We start from the raw sequence: 19,684 nt of genomic DNA, 5'->3' as shown, positions 1-19,684 counted from the left end.
AGCCTCAGGTATTTCCAACCCCATCTTGAAATCGTACAATGTTTTGGCCTCGATTACTTTTTGTGATGGCAAAATCAATGGTCACCACTCTCTGGGTGAAGAAATTTCTCTTCATCTCAGTCCAAAGTGGGTTATTGTTAGACTGTGACCCGTGGTTCTGGACTCCCCCACCATCAGGAACATCCTTCCTGTATTTGCCCTTCCTAATCCTGTTAGAATTTTATAGATTTCAATGCGATCTCCCTCATTCTTCTGAACTTCAGTAAATATAGCCCTAACTGATTCAACCTGTCCTCATGCATCATTCATGCCATCCCAGGAATAAGTCTGATAAGCCTTGCACTGCACTCCCTCTATCGCAAGAACATCCTTCCTCAGATAAGGAGAACAAAACTGCACTCGATACCACTCCACGTGTACAAACCCTGAACAATTGCAGCAAAACATCCCTATTCCTGTACTCTAGTCCTCTCACTATGAAGGCCTACACACCATTGGCCTTCTTTACCAACCGCTGCATCTGCATGCTTACCTTCAGCGACTGATGTATGAGGACACATTCCTCTCTCTCAATTTACAGTTATTCTGATAATAATCTGCCTTATTGGTTTTCCTCACAAAATGGATAACCTCATATTAATCCACATTATACTACATCAGTCATACATTTGCACACTCACTCATCTTGTCCAACTCATTGAAACATCGTTGCATCCTCCTCACAGCCCGTTCTCCCACCCACTTGTTTCATCTACAAGTTTGGGGATAATACATTTAATTTCCTCATCCAGGCCATTAATATATTTTATGAGTTGGGAGGTCATGTTGCAGCTGTACAGGACATTGGTCAGGCCACTCTTGGAATATTGCGGGCAATTCTGGTCTCCTTCCTATCGGAAAGATGTTGTGAAACTTGAAGGGGTTCAGAAAAGATTTACAAGGATGTTACCAGGGTTAGAGGATCTGAGCTACAGGGAGAGGCTGAACAGGCTGGGGCTGTTTTCCCTGGAGCGTCAGAGGCTGAGGGGTGACCTTATAGAGGTTTACAAAATTATGAGGGGCATAGATAGGATAAATAGACAAAGTCTTTTTCCTGGGATCAGGGGAGTCCAGAACTAGAGGGCATAGGCTTAGGGTGAGAGGAGAAAGATATAAAAGAGACCTAAGCGGCAACTTTTTCATGCAGAGGGTGCTACGTGTATGGAATGAGCTGCTAGAGGATGTGGTGGAGGCTGGTACAATTGCAACATTTAAGAGGCATTTGGATGGGTATATGAATAGGAAGGGTTTGGAGGGATATGGGCTAGGTGCTGGCAGGTTGGACTAGATTGGGTTGGGATATTTGGTCGGCATGAACGGGTTTGACCGAAGGGTCTATTTCCATGCTGTACATCTCTATGATTCTATGATTCTATGAGTAACCAGGGTCCTAGCATTAATCCTTGTGGTAACCCATTAGTCACTGTCTCCCACACAGAAAAGGAGCAGTTGATTCTTACTGTTTGTCTCCTGTCTGCTGTCCAGTTTTCTATTCATCACAATGCACTACTCCCAGTCCCAATTTCAATTTTTCAATTTAATTTTTTCAACTTGGTTGAAAGCCTTCTGGTAGTCCAAAATAAAAACCCCACATTTGCTGACTTCCCATCATCATCTCATATTAGTTAATCATTGAAAGTTGCTGGTATGGTTTTCATTCTGAATGGTATACCTTTACACCCAGGATTCACCTGGGATTACAGAACCTGCCATTTGCTTTGGTTGCATTGGTCAATGGAATTTGCAAACGTACTTTCAATAAGTCAGTTTTGTCAAAAATTGAACTTGTCTAATCTTCTTCAAACTGTCTTCCAGTCATGGAACTGGGAACCTTTTTATTTCCATATTGACTTTGTGATAATTTTGACACAATTATGATATCTTTGATTTTTATCACCATGAATATGGGAGTTCCAGCTGTGGATCAGTTCAGTTGTCCATCATGAACTTGATCTCTTCCAACTGGAGGAGGCCAAGATGAACATCCACTTGGCATTTCTGACTGAATATTGTTGTGAATGCTTGAGTCTTTTGCACTGATGTGCTGGAATCTTCCATCATTGAGGATGGGGATTTTATGGAGCCTCCTTCTCCAGTATTTAATTGTCCACCATCATTCACGACTGGACGCAGCAGGTCTACAGACCTTAGATCTAATCCGTTGGTTGAGGAATTGCTTAGCTCTGTCTATCACTTGCTGTTTATGCTGTTTGGCATGCAAGGCTACCTGTTTGGTAGCTTCACCAAGTTGACATCTCACCTTCAGGTATGCCTGGTGCTGCTCCTGGCATGCCCTCCTGCACTTTCCACTGAACCAGTGTTGATCCCTTGGCTTGATGGTAATGGCTGGGTTGTAGATATGCCAGGCCATGAGGTTGCAGATTGTGCTGGAGAAAACTTCTGCTGCTGTTGATAGTCCATGGTACCCCGTGGATGCCCAGTTTGAGTTGCTAGATCTGATCGAAGACTGTCCCTTTTAGCATGGTGATTGATATAAATACACAACATGATGAAAGGTATTTTCAATGTGAACGTAGATCTTTGTCTCCACAAGGACTGCGTGGTGGTCACTCTTACTGACACTGTCATGGATAGATGCATCTGCAGCTGGCAGATAGGTAAGGATGAGGCCAACTAGGAGAAAGTGAGGACTGCAGATGCTGGAGACCAGAGTTGAAAAGTGTGGTGCTGGAAAAGCGCAGCAGGCCAGGCAGCATCCGAGAAGCAGGAGAATCAACGTTTCGGGCATAAATAAGCCCTTCTTCAGGAATGAGGCTGGTGTGCCAAGCGGGCTGAGATAAAAGGTTGGGGAGGGGTGGAATTTGGGGGAGGGGCACTGGGAATATGATAGGTGGAAGGAGGTGAGCGTGAGGGTGATAGGCCGGAGAGGGGGTAGGGGAGGAGAAGTCAGGAAGAAGATTGCAGGTCAAGAGGGCAGTGCTGAATCTGGGGGTTGGGACTGAGATAAGGTGGGGGGAGGGGAAATGAGGAAGCTGGAGAAATCTGCATTCATCCCTTGTGGTTGGAGGTTTCCTAGGCGGAAGATGAGGCGCTCTTTCTCCAGGTGTCGTGTGGCCAGGGTCTGGCAATGGTGGAGGCCAAGGACCTGCATGTCCTTGGCGGAGTTGGAGGGGGAGTTAAAGTGTTCAGCCACGGGGCGGTAGGGTTGGTTGGTGCGGGTGTCCAAGAGATGTTCCCCGAAATGTTCCGCAAGTAGGTGGCCTGTCTCCCCAATGTATAGGAGGCCACATCGGGTGCAGCGGATGCAGTAAATGATGTGTGTGGAGGTGCAGGTGAATTTGCGACGGATATGGAAGGATCCGTTGGGTCCTTGGAGGAAGGTAAGGCGTGAGGTGTGGGTGCAAGTTTTGCACTTCTTGCGGTTGCAGGAGAAGGTGCCGGGAGTGGAGGTTGAGTTGGTGGGGGGTGTGGACTTGATGAGGGAGTCACGGAGGGAGTGGTCTCTCTGGAATGCTGATAGGGGTGGGGAGGGAAATATATCCCTGGTGGTGGGGTCTGTTTTGAGGTGGTGGAAATGACGGAGGATGATATGATGTGGATCAGTGGGGTTCTGTCCTGGTGGCGATTGGAGGGGCGAGGTTCAAGGGCGGAGGTGTGGGAAGTGGAGGAGATGCGGTGGAGAGCATCGTTGACCACGTCGGAGGGGAAATTGTGGTCTTTGAAGAAGGAGGCTATTTGGCTGTTCAGTAATGGAATTGGTCCTCCTGGGAGCAGATGCGGCGGAAGCAAAGGAATTGGGAATGTGGGATGGCATTTGAGGATGAGGCCAAATATGGTTGTCCCAGTAGTTGGTTCATTCACCACCTGCCGCAGACCCAGTCTAGCAACTCTATGCTTTAGGATCAAACCAGCTCGATCAGTCGTGCTGCTGCTGAGCCACTCTTGATGGTGTACACTGAAAATCTCCACCCAGAGTACATTTTGTGCCCTTGCTACCCTCAGATCTTCCTCATCATGGAGGCGTACTGATTCTTCAGCTGAGGGAGGGTGGTGTGTGGGAATCAGCAGGAAGTTTCTTTGTTCATGTTTAACCTGAAGTCATGAGACTTCATGGGATCTGGATTCACTGCTAAGGACTCACAGGACAACTCTCTCCTGACTATATAGTACAATGCCACCACTTCCTCTGGGTCTGTTCTGCCAGATGGTGATAGTGGGATCTGGGACATTGTATACAAGGTATGATTCTGTGAGTATGACTATGTCAAGCTGTTGCTTGACTAATCTGTGAGGCAGTTGTCCTAATTTTGGTATAAACCCCCCCAGATGCTAGAAAAGAGAACTTTGCAAGGTTAAAAGGGGTGTTTCTGATATTGTCTTTTCTGATGCCTAGGTAAATGCCAAGTGATCCATCCATTTCATTTCTTTGTTAAGTAATATGTTGTTGAAAGACTTTAACCTCTAAAGCACCTGCATAATATTAAATCTGATTCCTGGACGTTTTAGAATTTTCAATTGCTGATTCATTTTCAAATCATTCTGATATTTTTTATTTCACTCCAGTTTCTTCTACCACTGTAAACACATTTCTTGCCTGACCTTTCCCTTAGTGAGAAGAGTTGTTATGAAATTTTAACATGATAGACTCACTGAGTATTTTTTCCTGTCTGAATATGATTTGCATAATTGAGTTTCACTTTAGTTTCAGAAGGTACATCGAACATAGCATCTAATGGTTTCCCAGAGTCAACCAACAGTGTTAACACCTTGTCTCCAGCACCAGGTTTCTAGCTTTGACCTCCTGATTTTCATACCTGAGCACTCTTCAGGTATGTTTGGGCCAACTCACACTTTGGTTACTTTTTCTTGGAGATTTGGCACGAATGTCAGATGGACAGTTTCCGAACTTTGATTTATATTTTTTCTTTCATTAACTTAAGTGTTCCTCTTTCCTCGCACCCATTTGGTTCAAAAAGACTGAATCCAGGAAATTTATTCGGGTCATCCATAATGGAAAACAATAATGAGGGAATTTATTTATCCCAATCATTACAAGATTCTTGAAGAGGAGCTCTAATTGTCGTGCTCAAAACTTGTTACTGGAAGTTTTACTGTTCCTTGACGCTATAGATGATAAGTTGAAGATGTAAATTATATGCATCTCAAACTATTCATTACTTTTATCAATATTTGAGACATAGATTTGTATTTCTTTGAACACTCCATATCTTGTGACAAAAACTAACTTCCCCATTACTATTTTTAATGTAATTTTCCCAAAGACCTCAAGAAATCTTGTTGATTAATTCTTAAAAGGCTCTCAGTTTTCAGAATGGATCCTACACAAATTATTTAGACCTTGCTAAATGATTCTTTGAAAGCTGGCACTGAATAAAGATTAGATTCCCTACAGTGTGGAACTGGGCCCTTCAGTCCAACCAGTCCCCACCAACCCTCTGAAGAGTAACCCACCCAGATTTAATTCCCTCTGACTAATGCTCCTAACACTATGGGCAATTTTGCATGGCCAGTTCATCTTCAAACTATGTAAACCCACGCAGACTCAAGGAGAATGGGCAAACTCCACACACAGTCACCCAAGGCTGGAATCGAACCTGGGACCCTGGCACTGTGATAACCACTGAGCCATGATGCCACCCCAAGGGTGCAGATTTAAATAATGGTTGGAATTTCCCTATCTGCTGCTGGCAAATGTCTCATTTTGTGTTGTATTTCTGACCAATAAATATTTTAATCTGCATTTTGCTGATACTTAAGTGCCTTGCGTTGGAATGTTCTGAACCAAGTTGTAAAATGGTATTATCTTACTCAGGTGGAACTGTCACCTCATGGGCAACTATCCATTTCCAATCAGCTGGTACCTCAGGTGATTTGTAATTGTCTTCATTGGTCAGAGCATTGAGTATAGGAGTTGGGATGTCATATTATGTTGTATAAGGCATCGGTGAGGACACTTTTAGAATACTGTGTACAATTCTGGTCGTCCTGCTATACTTAGTCAAGTAACTCCACAGAGGCTGGTATCCCTTCACCAAGTGGTGGGCGGCAGGGTGGCACAGTGGTTAGCACTGCTGCCTCACAGCGCCAGAGACCCGGGTTCAATTCCCGACTCAGGCAACTGACTGTGTGGAGTTTGCACGTTCTCCCCGTGTCTGCGTGGGTTTCCTCCGGGTGCTCCGGTTTCCTCCCACAGTCCAAAGATGTGCAGGTCAGGTGAATTGGCCATGCTAAATTGCCCGTAGTGTTAGGTAAAGGGGTAAATGTAGGGGAATGGGTGGGTTATGCTTCGGCGGGTCGTTGTGGACTTGTTGGGCCGAAGGGCCTGTTTCCACACTGTAAGTAATCTAATCTAAGTAAAATCTAATCTAGAAAAAGTCACCCTTTAATTCATGTGGAGAGTCCTTGACAATGATCCACCTCTCTCAGCGTGAACAGAGATTCTGACACTCCTGTCAGCCAGAGCCCACTGATTGGACCAGATCAACATCTCCAGTCAAGGAACTCATATTCTTTGAAGTCCTAATTACTTCAGGACTGATGTTATTAAGGGTGCAGCAAGGATGTTGCTGGGTTTTGACAGTTTGACTTATAAGGATAGGCTGCGATTTTATTTTACCTGGAGTGTCAGAGGCTGGGGGTGGGGGTGTGTGTGTTGATCTTACAGAGGTTTATAAAATCATGATGGGCATAGATAAGATGAATAGTCAATGTCTTTTTCCAAGAGGATGGGAGTCCAAAACTAGAGACCATAGGTTTAAGGTGAGAGGAGAAAGATTTTAAAGGACCTAATGAGCAACTTTCTCATGCAGAAGGTAATGCATTCATGCAGTGAGCTGTCAGAGGAAGCAGTGAAGACTGGTACAATTACAACATTTAAAAGACATTTGAGCAGGTACATGAATCAAAGAGGTTTAGAGGGATATGGGCCAAACTCAGGCAGGAACTAGTTCAGTTTAGAACTCCTGGTTGGCATGGACAAGTTGGGCTAAAGGGTCTTTTTCCATGCTGTATGACGCTATGATCAAATGTCTATGAATTAGAGTCATAGAGTCATACAGCATTTGTCTTTTAAATAATAAGATTCAGATATTGCATCTGATCCAGTTGCTGGTTAGGCTGCTTGGTATAACTTTCTGATATCAGAATCCATCTGTTGCATTTGTATTAAAGAAAAGGCTAAACATAATGTCTTTATTCTCCTTTCCTAATTTTTTTAACTTCAGTCCTTGTAAAAAAAGTGTCGGATAGCTGCATTTGTAAGTCATTTCCCTTTTTCATATATGCTTCCTTTTCATGTTTAATTCTATGTACCTCAGATCTAGTCACAATACAGACAAAAAAAAAGCAAGATGTTCGCATGTCGTGTTGCCATTTGTTTTACTTTTACTGGTTGTTCTGCACTCAGGCTCATCATTGGAACCAACCTGATCATTCCTGAAAATAAAATCTGGGATTTATTTCATGACGCCAACTCCAAATTCCCCACTTACTCAGTCTATGAAGGAACTGTGAAATAAATCATGTCATTTAATATTGTTTACTCTCAAATTTGGTCTAATTGTCATTAAACAGATGGCTTTGTCTGTGAGTTTGGAGTTAACAGTTAGTTTTAAAGAAAGCTATAATACCCATAATTCCAAGTGAGATGAAGCTACGCAAACCATCCAGAGATTTACCTGGAGGGTTTAGGGATTTTTAGTTTTATTCATTTTCATCTAGAGAGTTACTTGAGAAAAATAAAAAATGCATCAAGCTGAAAAGGGTTTTTTTTTAGTGCAGCGGTAATATTCTTATCTCTGGGCTACGAGGTCTGAGTTCAGGTCCCACCTACTCCAGATTCGTCCAATACCATCTCTGAATAGGATGATTAAAAAATATCTGTAACAAGCTCAGTTATGCTGAGAAGTCTTTTTGTAGAGTGGCATATGCTAGGCAGCATTACTCAGAAAAAGAGTTTAATGTAATGAAATAATGTTAGAATAATAAATATTGGTTAGACCTCACCTGTTTTGGTAGTTCAGAGGTGGTTCACTAGATCGAACCCAGAGATGAGGAGTTTGTGGTATGAAGAGAGATTGAACAGCTTAGGCCTGTATTCTGTGGAATTTAGAAGAATGAGGGGAGATCAAATTGAGGTATTCAAGATGATAAAAGGGTATGGATAAAGTAGACATTGAGCTGATGCGTCCTCTTGTGGGTCATTCTAGGACAAGAGGTCATAGCCTGAGGATAAGGGATGGAAATTCAAAACAAAGATGAAGGGAAACAACTTCTCCCCAAGGGTTGTGGACCTGTGGAATTCACTACCCCAGAGTGTGGTGGATGCTGGGACAGTGGGTACATTTAAAGAGGAGTTAGACAGATTTTGAATTGGTAATGGGTTGAAGGGATATGGAGAGAAGGCAGGAAAACGGGGTGGCGGGGGGGGGGGGGGGGTGATGAGGAGTACATCAACCATGATTGAATGATGGAGCAGACTCAATGGGTCAAATAGCCTAATTCTGCTCCTATAGCTTATGAACTTGTGTACTATAAGGCATGATTAGTCCCAAAGTAAAGTAATGGGAATACTGTCAGTGGAAAAGAAGTGAAGTTAAATTTTCTGAAGTTAAAAGAAATGAAACCGCATCAGGGATAGTATAGCACTGGAAGGAAACTAAATCAGGAGCATAATAATAATGAAGAAAAAGTTATGGTTTCAGCAGATGAGTTGAAACTTTAATCATTTTAATTTGATTTGATTTGATTTATTATTGTCACATGTATTGAGATACAGTGACAAGTAATGTTTTGCATGCTAACCAGACAAATCATACCTTGCATAAGTGCAAGATGATAATAGAAAAGAATATCGAATATCGTGTTGTAGCTGCAGAGAAGCTGCAGAGAAAGATCAACTCTAATATATGAGAGGTCTGTTCATAAGTCTGATAACAGCAGGGAAGAAGCTGTTCTTAAATCTGATAGTGCATGTTTTCACATATTTGTATCTTCTGCCCAATTGAAAAGGGTGAGAGTATAACCTGGCTGGGAGATTTGATTATGTTGCATCTTCCCTGAGGCAGAGGTAAGTATAGATGGAGTCAATGGGAGGAAGGCTGCTTTTCGTGATGGATCGGGCTGCATTCTCAACTCCTTGTACTTTCTTGTGATTTTCGGCAGAGCAGTTGCTGTACAGGATGCTTTCTATGATGCATCCATAAAAATTGGTAAGAGTCATTGTGGATAAAAAAAAACAGATAAGAGTCATTGTGGACATTCAAGCACATCAAAGTATTTCAACAAACATAAAAATCTCTCAGTCTTGGAAATGAGCATCTTGCTGGGGGGTAAAGTACTGGATGTCTTCAAAAATGTAACAGTATTTGTAAAATGCACCATGCTTGAGTTATTTCTGCTGTGTGTTTATCAATCTTTGAATCGAGTTATAAGAAAATAGAACGTTTTTATTCCTTGTTTATCTACATAGCTGTTGTTAATAAATGTTCCTTTTAATTCATTGTTGAACAAAAGACTGTGACAATGCATGCTTGAACTTTGATAAATGATAATTTTGGTTATAGAAATAAAAGATAAATGATGATCTAACTGTTAGGAATCTGACTTGCCGGGTAGTACCATCAACTGGGCATTTCCCCACAACAACTGGAGCCATGAGATCACAATAATGAGGGACTCATCCAGGATCTTTGAATTAACAACTATGAGATGGTGCTAAAACAAAAAGCAGTTGTGTTGTGAGGATGTTTATTGCATAACGTTGGAAGATGGCTTTGAACTTTGCTAAGTTAAAAAACACACAACACCAGGTTATAGTCCAACAGGTTTATTTGGAAGCACTAGCTTTCAGAGCACTGCTCCTTTATCAAGTGGTTGTGTCAGTGCTCCGAAAGCTAGTGCTTCCAAATAAACCTATTGAGCTATAACCTGGTGTTGTGAGTTTTAAGTTTGTACACCCCAGCCCAATACCGGCACCTCCAAATCTTGAATTTTGCTAAGACCTTTCTGGAACTGAAAGATATAATAGCTTATGCCCGAAACGTCGATTCTCCTGTTCCCTGGATGCTGCCTGACCTGCTGCGCTTTTCCAGCAACACATTTCCAGCTCTGATCTCCAGCATCTACAGACCTCACTTTCTCCTGAGTACTGCAGATGCTGGAGATCAGAGTCAAGCCATGACTGATAAGGGGCTTGAAACATCGATTTTCCTGCTCCTCAGATGCTACTTGATCTGCTGTGCTTTTCCAGCACCACTCTAATCTTGAAATTGTGTTATCAGCCAGGGCCAGTGACTGAAATACCCCAGTGTCTCTTCGTATCTTGGGAAACTTAAGCAGATCTGGCAGCATCTGTGGAGAGAAAGCAGAGTTAATGTTTCAGGTTCAGTGACCTTTCCTCAGAATTTTCCCAACAATTCTGGTTTTCGTTTCTGATTTCCAGCGTTGTTCTTTATTTTTTGTCTTGTGTTTAATTCATTACAACATCTCTTCCACGTATGCCCATGTTGAAAACGTTCTGCTTCTCTCTCCAACAGAGTATTCACTCTAATCTTTCTTCTTGTTCATAGTAATTACTTTCACTCCTGGTGTTTGACAAGATATTTTGTCAAGAAAAAGTCTGAGTAAGTGTCAGTGGATCCAAAACATTAATTCTGCATTCTCTCCACAAGTGCTGCCAGACCTTCTGACTTTTCCAAGCAATTGTTTCTGATTTCCAGTGTCCGGAATCCTTTGGGTTTTCTTTTCTCTCAATATCTTTATTTAATTTGCCTTTTTAAGTCGAAAAATAAGAAAGTAGCTCTCCATTTGAAATGAAGTACTCAAAATCTCCAACTGTCAGACTCTGAGAAGACCATTGGGCTGCTCTCTCATTAGAGAGAGAGAGAAAGAAAGAGAGAAAAAGAGGCACACACAAAATTGATGGTGAGCTTAACCTGATTGTAAACCTCAGCCATGGGGTAAAGTCAAGAGTGCATTGTGGGAATCGAACCTATGCTGGTAGGTGTGTTTGTAAACCAATTGTTCAGTCAGCTATGCCAACTAATGCCAAGTGGCAGGCTCAGTGTTGGAGTCAAAACTGATATGTTTTTCTCTTCCTCAATGCTGTTCTTGTTCATCTTCATGAATGTATAAATTCCTCCATGATGTTAGAAATAAGTCTATTCATGGAACAGCCTCATATCCTTGCAGTTTCACCTTGGTAATATTTCAAAATTTCTTTCAGATGGCACACCATTGACCTGGTGGATTGGGAGGACCAATGAGAAGCAAACTTACTGGGGAGGTTCGTCACCAGGCATTCAGAAATGTGCCTGTGGATTGGAGGAGAGCTGCTTGGATACCAAGTACCACTGTAACTGCGATGCTGACAGAGATGAATGGTACTGTGACATTTATATCTGAAGTAATTATTCTTTTTTCATTCATTAACTGCAATTTTGCATAAGCATGATTTCCCTGAACTGTCTTCATGTACTCATGATTCTCCATCAACTTAAAATTATTCTCAACTTCAGATGTTTATGTTTGTAATGTGGGTAAACATATTAATGTCTGTCTTAAAGATCATCCTGGAAGTGTAAATAATGTATAAGTTTATAATAAATTTACAGCAGCTTGACGAGTGTGGCACAGTGCCTCAGTGGTTAGCAGTGATGCCTCACAACACCAGGGAACCAGGTTCAGTTTCACCCTCAGGCAATTGTCTGTGGGAGTTTCTACATTCTCTCCGCATCTGCCTGGGCTTCCTCTGGGTGCTCAAGTTTTCTCCCACAATCCAAAGATGTGCAGGTTAGGTGGATTGGCAATGGCAATTTCAGGGATAGGATAGTGGAGAGTTGGTCTGGGTGGATGCTCTTCAGAGGGTCAGTGCAGACTTGATGGGCTGAATGGGCTACTTCCACACTGTCAAGATTTTGTGACTCTTCTCTTAGCAGAGCAATAATTTTTATTTGCACTGAAGTGAAATGTTGCTTGATGAAATGCAACATACCTATTGTCTTGGCGTCACATTGTAAACTCATTAAGGTTAATAATTATCCTGTTTTGAGTGAATGAGGAGGAAAAGGAAACTTGATTTGGTATCTTTGGAAGAATTGCACATTGACAATTTGAAACTTTATGTTGGCTAATTTTTCAGAGAACTAACTGATGTTAAGTTTGTGTGTATGTGTAAACAGAATTATTTGCGCTGAAGTGTCCTCTTATAATTGGCAGAAAGGTTTGTGCAATGAGGGAGGAAAGAATGGGTTGTGTAGGGGAAAATGTATGTCAATGTGCAACACTTTTAATGATAATAAATCAAATTTCTTTTTCCTTCTTAATCATTGACATTGCCTAAATACACAGACTAAATAGGATACTTACCATGGCAGCCTGGTAAGGTGTTTGATGCTTATAACCAAATTCTCAGTCATGATGTTGAAATCACCCTGTTCAGCCTCCTGTCTACATCTGCAGTAACAAACTTGGAATTGTGCTTTCTCCTAAACTAATGGAGACAGGACCTCCTTCCTTGCCTTGACACGAATGTAAGAGGTCTGTAACAGTCATCTGATCATCAGGTGTATTGGCTAGGTATTTTTGCTACTAAAATATATTTTTCCAATTTCATTCCCAGAAGTGACTTTATGAGGAACAAGTAATGTTTGAAAGTTTAGTGGCAGATTTTCAGCTGCTTTCCTGCAGCTTTCCACGTTAACTCTGCTGACTACCTTCTTCAACCAGACTCTATGAGGACCACTGTCGGTTTCTACCACCAGCTTGAATCGAGACTAAAACTTTCTGTTATAGAGTCACAGAGTCATAGAGATGTACAACATGGAAACAGACCCTTCGGTCCAACCCGTCCATGCCGATCAGATATCCCAACACAATCTAGTCCTACTTGCCAGCACCTGGCCCATAATCCCTTTAAACCCTTCCTGTTCATATACCAATCCAGATGCATTTTAAATGTTGCAATTGTACCAGACTCCACCATTTCCTCTGGCAGCTCATTCCATACACGTACCACCCTCTGCATGGAAAAAGTGCACCTTAGGTCTCTTTTATATCTTTCCCCTCTCACCCTAAACCTATACCCTCGGGTTCTGGACTCCCACCCCAGGGAAAAGACTTTGTCTATTTATCCTATCCATGCCCCTCATAACTTTATAAACCTCTATAAGGTCACCTCTCAGCCTCCAACACTCCAGAGAAAACAGCCCCAGCGTATTCAACATCTCCCTATAGCTCAAAACCTTCACCACTATCAACATCTTTGTAAATCTTTTCTGAACCCTCTCAAGTTTCACAACATCTTTCTGATAGGAAGGAGACCAGAATTGCACACAATATTCCAACAGTGGCCTAACCAATGTCCTGTACAGCCGCAACATGACCTACTCCTGTACTCAATACTCTGACCAATAAAGGAAAGCATACCAAATGCCTTCTTCACTATCCTACCTACCTGCGACTCCACTTTCAAGGAGCTAAGAACCTGCACTCCAAGGTCTCTTTGTTCAGCAACACTCTCTCTGACCTTACCATTAAGTATATAAGTGCTACTAAGATTTGCTTTCCCAAAATGCAGCAACTCACATTTATCAAAATTAAACTCCATCTGCCCCTTCTCAGCCCATTGGCCCATCTGGTCCAGATCCTGTTGTAATCTGAGGTAACCCTCTTCGCTGTCCTCCACACCTCCAATTTTGGTGTCATCTGCAAACTTACTAACTCTACCTCTTATACTCGGTCCAAATCATTTATGAAAATAACAAAAAGTAGAGGACCCAGCACCAATTCTTGTGGCACTCCACTGGTCACAGGCCTCCGGTCTGAAAAAGAACCCTCCATTACCATCCTCTGTCTTCTACCTTTGAGCCAGTTCTGTATCTAAATGGCTAGTTCTCCCTGTATTCCATGAGATCTAACCTTGCTAATCAGTCTCCCATGGGGGACCTTGTCAATGCCTTACTGAAGTCTATATAGATCACATCTACTGCTCTGTCCTCATCAATCCTCTTTGTTACTTCTTCAAAAAACTCAATCAAGTTTGTGAGACATGTTTTCCCATGCACAAAGCCATGTTGACTATCCCTAATCAGTCCTTGCCTTTCCAAATACATGTACGTTTTGTCCCTCAGGATTCCCTCCAACAACTTGCCCACCACCGAAGTCAGGCTCACTGGTCTATACTTCCCTGGCTTGTCCTTACCACCTTTTTTAACAGTAGAACCACATTAGCCAACCTCCAGTCTTCCGACACCTCATCTGTGACTATCGATGATACAAATATCTCAGTAAGAGGCCCCACAATCACTTCCCTGGATTCCCACAGAGTTCTAGGGTACTCCAGATCAGGTCCTGGGGAGTTAGCCACTTTTATGTGTGTCAAAACATCCAGCACTTCCTCCTCTCTAATATGGACATTTTTCAAGATATCACCATTTATTTCCCTACATACTATATCTTCCATGTCCTTTTCCATAGTAAGTACTGATGCAAAATATTCTTTTAGTATTTCCTCCATCTCCTGCAGCTCCGCACAAAGGCTGCTTTGCTGATCTTTGAGGGGCCCTAATCTCTCCCTTGTTACTCTTTTCTCCTTAATGAATTTGTAAAAACCCATTTGATTCTCCTTAACTCTATTTGCCAAAGCTATCTCATGTCCCCTTTTTGCCCTCCTGATTTCTCTCTTAAATATACTCTTACTGTCTTTATACCCTTCTAAGGATTCATTTGATCTATCCTGTCTATACCTGACATATGCTTCCTTCTTTTTCTTAACCAAACCCTCAATTTCTTTAGTCATACAGCATTCCCTATACCTACCAGCCTTTCCTTTCACCCTAACAGGAATATACTTTCTCTGGACTCTCGTTATCTCATTTCTGAAGGCTTCCCATTTTCCAGCAGTCCCTTTACCTGCGAACATCTGCCCCCAATCAGCTTTTGAAAGTTCTTGCCTAATACCATCAAAATTGGTCTTTCCTCCCTTTAGAATTTCAACATTTAGATCTGGTCTATCCTTTTCCATCACTATTTTAAAACTAATAGAATTATAGTTGCTGGTCCCAAAGTGCTCCCCCACTGACACCTCAGTCACCTGCCCTGCCATATTTCCCAAGAGTAGGTCAAGTTTTGCATCTTCTCTCATAGATACATCCACATACTGAATCAGAAAATTTTCTTGTACGCATTTTACAAATTCCTCTCCATCTAAACCCTTAACACTATGGCAGTCTCAATCTGCGCTAGGAAACTTAAAATCCCCTACCATAACCACCCGATTATTCTTACAGATAACTGAGACTGTCATTAAATCTCAGTCTGTTATTATACCTGGGTGATCATTCTTTTTCTGAAAATTTGTGTGCTCTTGTTGAGTATCCCAGTGCAGACATTATGGGCTGAATGGCCTGATTCTCCCCTCTAACAATTCCATGATTCTGTTGTTCAAGATTATAACTGAACTTCATTTACAGAATATCATATTTATTTGAAATATTGTTTAATTATGGCAGTTGCGAGTAATGGTGATTGGAATGCACTTTATTCAAACTATTACTTTCCAACTCTAGAAAAGTTAGTTATGAAGTAGTAAGGTATCAAAATGTGTGTATTGCCTCAGGTATCTTTGGCAGGATTAATTGTAACTATGCTTTTCTGGAAAGCAATCTAACTATGTCAATCAATGACAAATTTTCTTGAGGTGTAGAAACAAAAATCAGCCTTAGCTTTGATGCCATTTTTAATGATTTCCAGCGAGGATTGTCTCAATTAATTGATTGCCATGGGCCTGTCAATTAACAGATCAGTGAAATTATCCATCTCAACCTCTGTTTCTTGACATGTTGTTAATAAATTGAGAAATATTGAAAGTTTTATTGCAACACAATGAGGGTCTTGACATTCACCGGGCTGTTATTTCAGCATTGTTTTTTCAAAAGAAGAAAACTTGCCTTGCGTTAACAAATTCACTACCTACTTAATTGTTAATTGAAAGAAAGACTTGCATTCATGGTGATGGCTTTGAAGTCCTGAGGATGTTGTGAAATAATTTATGGCCAATCAATTGCCTTTGGAGCATTTCTACTGTTGCAAACTTGAGAGATTATTTGAATGTAATAAGGACCCAGCAAAAAAACAACGAGATAATGATGAAACCAACAAACGCTGGGGATCACAGCGATTCAGACAGCATCCATGGAGAAAGAGCAAACTAACGTTCGTGTTGAGATGACTCTTCATCAGAGCTGATGTGAAGTGTGGAGGGGGCAATATTTATACTATAGTGGGAGTGAGGTGACTGGAGTGCTGTGGGGGGAAAAGGATATTGACGTTTCAGATCAAGTGATCGGAATGTGAGAATGCCAGAACAATAGTGTGTGTGACTGGCAGACTGGGAAGAACAGACAGGAGAAAGTGAGGACTGCAGATGCTGGAGATCAGAGTCGAGAGTATGGTGCTGGAAAAGCACAGCAGGTCAGGCAACATCCCGAGGAGCAGAAGAATCAATGTTTCGGGCAGAAGCCCTTCATCAGGAATCAGACAGTTCCACTGGAGTGAGGGGAGGGGAGAGAGGACATGGTGACAGAGAATGTAACAAATAAAGCTAAAAGAAAGGGAAGGAATGGGAGAAGGGTCACTATTTGAAGATGTCAATGTTGAGTCCAGAAGGCTGTAAAGTACCTAGTCTGAAAATGAGATGCCGCTTTTCCAGCTTTCATTGTTATTCGCTGGAATATTGCAGCATGCCGAGGACAGACATGCGAGCATGCAAGCAGGACACCATGTTAAAATGACCAGCTATAGGAAGGTCTGGGGCATGATTGTGCACGGACCATAGGTGTTTTCTAAAGCAGTCACTCGGTCTGTGTTTGGTTGTGACTGAGTGATAAACTCCGCCAGTGCACCAGGGGAATACTGCTGCTCTCCTTCAAAAACAGTCATAGGATCTACCCGAAAGGACCCTAGTTTATTATCTTATTTGAAAGAATGTACTGGTGAGTTATGAGATTTTATAATCAAGTGTTGGCAGTGGAATTTGAACCCAGAAGCTTCCTGGCTAACAAAGCAAGAGTGTCCACAATAGCTGGTGGCTAGAGCTGAAACACATCTCTTTGAACTTAATTACTGTAAGTGGATAACCTGTTTATCTATCAGCAGTACATATCAATCAGAGTATACATGAGTCAATGGTGTACATGATTAATAGAATAATTTTCATTTTTATCCTGGATTTTGGCAGGACTAATGACACAGGGCTTCTGTCATACAAAGATCACTTGCCTGTGACTCAGATTATTATTGGAGACATTAACAAGACAAACTCTGAAGCCACCTACAAGCTTGGACCACTACGTTGCTATGGTGATGGTAAGTGCCCTGTGGTGAGGGTTTCATAAATGGTAACTTGAAATAGATGCCAGAACTGGCAGAACTGACACATACCATCTGAAAGCAAATCGAGAAGTCAAGTTAGTTTTTATGGTGAGGCCATAGCAGCTGATGTGATATAAAGTACACCCAACTGCTGAAAACAATAAAATCCACCAATTTTCCTTAGAAAAGGGGAAACCTTTGGGGGTGGCACAGTGGCTCAGTGGTCAGCACTGCTGCCTCACAGTGCCTGGGACCCGGGTTTGATTCCCACCTTGGGTGACTGTCTGTATGAAGTTTGCACATTGACTGCATGGGTTTCCTCCCACAATCCAAATGTATGCAAGTCATGTGAATTGGCCATGCTAAATTGCCCATAGTGTTAAGTGCATTAGTCAGGGGTAAATATAGGGTAGGGGAATGTGTTTGGTGGGCTACTCTTCAGAGGGTTGGTGTGGACTTTTTGGGTCGAAGGGTCTATTCCCACACTATAAGGAATCCAATCTTAAAAGTACTTGTTTGCTGCAATTCTCTTTCTTGGAGTCTCTGGTGCTGATCTTGAACTGATGAAACAATGAAGTAATGCATCTGCACTCCACCATCACCCTTCATCCCACTCAAAGTTACTTCCAGCTAAGGATGTTGAGATTCAGAAGACATGAGATGTTGGAGTTTTATCTGTGAGTCAGATCCAGTGTCACACATGACAATACCATCAAGAATTTTGAATTTGTTTCAAGGAGAGCAAGGAAGAATTGTTTTGGATTGCTTCCAAAGTCAAAGCCATTGAGTTATAGTCATTCAGGTCTACAACATAGAAAAAGGCCCTTGACCACCGAGACTCTGTCAATGAATGAGTTTAAGTTGCTTTATGATGGTGACTCAAACATGCCTTGGATTTGAAAGTAAGGTCTGAAACTTCATGGTCTCGTAGGGAGGAAGTCAGTGTAGGAGGGGTTGGTTTGAGAAAATGAGGAGTTGTTGCATTGGATGAGACCTCCAGCATTACCATCCAGAACAAATCAGCCCACTTGATTGGCACCACATCTACAAACATCCAGTCCCTCCACCACTGATGTGCAGTGGTGCGTACTGTCAATACGCTAGAAAAGCACAGCAGTTCTGGCAGCATCCGAGGAGCAGTAAAATCGACATTTCGGGCAAAAGCCCTTCATCAGGAATACAGGCAGAGAGCCTGAAGGGTGGAGAGATAAGTGAGAGGATGGTGGGGGTGGGGAGAAAGTAGCATAGAGTACAATAGGTGAGTGGGGGAGGGGATGAAGGTGATAGGTCGGAACGGAGGGTGGAGTGGATAGGTAGAAAAGAAGATAGGCAGGTAGGACAAGTCAAGGGGACAGCGCTGAGCTGGAAGTTTGGAACTGGGGTGAGGTAGGGGAAGGGGAAATGAGGAAACTGTTGAAGTCCACATTGGTGCCCTGGGATTGAAGTGTTCCGAGACGGAAGATAAGGCGTTCTTCCTCCAGGTGTCTGGTGGTGAGGGAGCGGCGGTGAAGGAGGCCCAGGACCTCCATGTCCTCAGCAGAGTGGAAGGGGGAGTTGAAAATTTGGGCCACAGAGTGGTGTGGTTGATTGGTGCGGGTGTCCCAGAGATGTTCCCTAAAGCGCTCTGCTCGGAGGCGCCCAGTCTCCCCAATGTAGAGGAGACCACATCAGGAGCAACGGATACAATAAATGATATTGGTGGATGTGCAGGTAAAACTTTGATGGATGTGGAAGGCTCCTTTAGGGCCTTGGATGGAGGTGAGGGAGGAGGTGTGGGTGCAGGTTTTGCAATTACTGCGGTGGCAGGTGAAGGTACCAGGATGGGAAGGTGGGTTGTAGGGGGGCGTGGACCTGACCAGGTAGTCACGGAGGGAACGGTCTTTGCGGAAGGCGGAAAGGGGTGGGGAGGGAAATATATCCCTGGTGGTTGGGTCTGTTTGGAGGTGACAGAAATGTCGGTGGATGATTTGGTTTATGCGAAGGTTGGTAGGGTGGAAGGTGAGCACCAGGGGCGTTCTGTCCTTGTTACGGTTGGAGGGGTGGGGTCTTAGGGCGGAGGTGCGGGATGTGGACGAGATGTGTTGGAGGGCATCTTTAACCACGTGGGAAGGGAAATTGCAGTCTCTAAAGAAGGAGGCCATCTGGTGTGTTCTGTGGTGGGACTAGTGGGAAGAGGTGTAATCCAGGTAGCTGTGGGAGTCGGTGGGTTTGTAAAAAATGTCAGTGTCAAGTCGGTTGTCATTAATGGAGATGGAGAGGTCCAGGAAGTGGAGGGAGGTGTCAGAGATGGTCC

At 42.7% G+C, this 19,684-nt stretch overlaps 1 protein-coding gene across 3 annotated transcripts in view; it reads left to right on the top strand.

Moving 5' to 3' along the window:
* The window catches only part of LOC122551782 (contactin-associated protein-like 5), a 1,118,157-nt gene that overhangs the window by 764,788 nt on the left and 333,685 nt on the right, over positions 1–19,684 (top strand). For all 3 annotated transcript variants that reach the window (XM_087989332.1, XM_043694246.2, XM_087989333.1), the window contains 2 exons: positions 11,246–11,402; positions 17,258–17,385. In XM_087989332.1, coding sequence (XP_087845458.1) covers positions 11,246–11,402; positions 17,258–17,385 — 285 coding nt within the window. The remainder of the gene's footprint in view (positions 1–11,245; positions 11,403–17,257; positions 17,386–19,684) is intronic.

Source organism: Chiloscyllium plagiosum, unplaced genomic scaffold (assembly GCF_037043375.1).
Source record: "Chiloscyllium plagiosum isolate Xiang-an unplaced genomic scaffold, Cpla_swu_hap1 HiC_scaffold_7, whole genome shotgun sequence".
Classification (NCBI taxonomy): domain Eukaryota; kingdom Metazoa; phylum Chordata; class Chondrichthyes; order Orectolobiformes; family Hemiscylliidae; genus Chiloscyllium; species Chiloscyllium plagiosum.
The sequence above is the reverse complement of the archived record's forward strand: the minus strand, read 5'-3'. Positions and strand labels throughout refer to the sequence as shown.